Raw genomic sequence first — 2227 nt, forward strand, 5'->3', positions numbered from 1 at the left:
TATGCTGGCTGCCTGCTCCAGTTCTACTTCTTCTTCTCCATGTGTGCCGCTGAAGGTTTATTTCTGTCAGTGATGTCTTTTGATAGATTTCTTGCCATTTGTAGACCTTTGCATTATCCCACCATAATGACCCACTGCCTGTGTGCTTGGTTAGTGGTCTTCTGTTGGGCAGGGGGCTTTCTCTGGTTACTGACTCCTTTGACTCTAATATCTCAGATGCCTTTCTGTGGTCCAAACACCATTGACCATTTTCTTTGTGATCTTGCCCCTTTGCTGGCATTGTCCTGTTCTTTAGTATCTGGAATTAGTTTGATCTGTGGTATCATTAGCTCTCTCATCATCTTTCTCACTTTCCTATATATCCTTGGCACTTACTTCTGTGTCCTGAGTGTGGGGCTGCAAGTACCCCCAGGCTCAGGAAGTCATAAGGCTTTCTCTACTTGTGCCTCCCACCTTGCTGTGGTGTGTCTGTTTTATGGGTCAGTCATGGTGATGTATGTTAGTCCAGGTTCTGGGGACTATCCTGGGATGCAGATATTTGTGACCTTGTTCTATGCTTTGGCAACTCCATTCTTTAATCCCCTGATTTACAACTTCTGGAACAAAGATATGAAGGAGGCACTGAAGAAAATTCTGAATCTGTTATTGTGGGAAATCTCTAAAGGATTCAAAAGTTGAATTTCCTATACTGTATTACCAATGTTTTAGGAGGATGGAACATAACAAAGCAAATGAGATTATGCTTTTTTCCCTTCTTATTTTCATATATTGGGAAGATGATTTTTACAAATTCATCACACTCATGATTTAAATCTTAGGAAGTTGTTGCTGTTGCATTCCAGATATGTCTGTACCTTAGATAAACTTTATTTTGAAATACAACTTAATAAGATTTTCATGTATTTCTCTATGACTCAGTTTCTAATTTCTCTTTTGGTTTTCATTACATACTTGATGTATTTCAACATTTTAAAATTCTGCTTTCATCAGAGCTAGTTTTTTTTTTTTAAAGAACATTGCAAATGTAGAATGTGTTGCAAAAATATGCGTAATTAACTGATAATCGCACATAGTTAACCAGATTTTTTCTTATTAACATACAATGTATTATTTGCCCCAGGGGTACAGGTCTGTGAATCATCAGGCTTACACATTTCACAGCACTCACCATAGCACATACCCTTCCCAATGTCCATAACCCAGCCACCCTATCCCACCCTATCCCCCCCGCACCTTCAGTAATCCTCAGTTTGTTTTGTGAGATTAAGAGTCTCTCATGGTTTTTCTCCTTCCCAATCCCATCTTGTTTCATTTTGTCCTTCTCTACCCTCTAACCCCCCTCGCCCTGCCTCTGAAATTCCTCATATCAGAGAGATCATATGATAATTGTCTGTCTCTGATCAACTTATTTCACTCAGCATAATACCCCCTAGTTACATCCACATCATTGCAAATGACAAGATTTCATTTCTTTTGATGGCTGCATAATATTCTATTTATACATATACCATATCTTCTTTATCCATTCATCTGTTTTTGGACATCTAGGTTCTTTCCATAGTTTGGCTATTGTGGACGTTGCTGCTATAAACATTCAGTTGTATGTGCCCCTTCAGATCATTACATTTGTATCTTTAGGGTAAATACCCAGTAGTGCGATTGCTGGGTCATAGGGTAGCTCTATTTTCAACTTTTTGAGGAACCTCCATACCATTTTCCAGAGTTTAACCAGATTTTAAAAAAACTCTCAGCATCAGGGATAATTGTAAAGTACTGCTTTGGTATATTCCATAATTCCAAGTATAGTTTTAGACACCAACTAGGGCACTTAGTAAGGTTGTATTGACTTGATTGACTCTCATGTTTTGCCAATGCTTTCACTTTAGGAGGTAGTTCTAATCCCCCATATGCAGACACATGGAAGTTAGTTAATATTCCATGTATGCCAAAGAACTATAGACTTTGTGAGATCACTACCACTACTATCCAGGTCTAAGGTTCACTTACTTTTATCATTCTCTGTAAAATTCTGGGTAACTATTACCCAGAGGTAATTTTTATTCTCTAATTTCTTATTTTCTGGATTTGGCATTTAACTTACAATATTGTACCTCATACAAAAACCTTGGGCTAAAACTTTCTCCTTGGATAACGCCAATACTGGCTTTACTTCAATCTTAGTCAAATATCTGCAGCTTCCTGCTGGAAATATTTTCATGAAAATCTG

General features: G+C 37.9%; 1 protein-coding gene across 1 annotated transcript; it reads left to right on the forward strand.

Moving 5' to 3' along the window:
• LOC111159166 (olfactory receptor 11H12-like) lies at positions 1-678 on the forward strand (the record flags this gene model as incomplete). The annotated part of the gene is made up of 1 exon (XM_022521603.1): positions 1-678. A coding segment is annotated over one exon (678 nt), but the record flags the coding sequence as incomplete, so codon positions are not given.
• Between the last annotated feature and the right edge of the window lie 1549 nt (positions 679-2227).

This window comes from Enhydra lutris, unplaced genomic scaffold, assembly GCF_002288905.1.
Source record: "Enhydra lutris kenyoni isolate GAN:26980312 unplaced genomic scaffold, ASM228890v2 scaffoldscaffold4, whole genome shotgun sequence".
In the NCBI taxonomy this organism is placed as follows: Eukaryota; Metazoa; Chordata; class Mammalia; order Carnivora; family Mustelidae; genus Enhydra; species Enhydra lutris.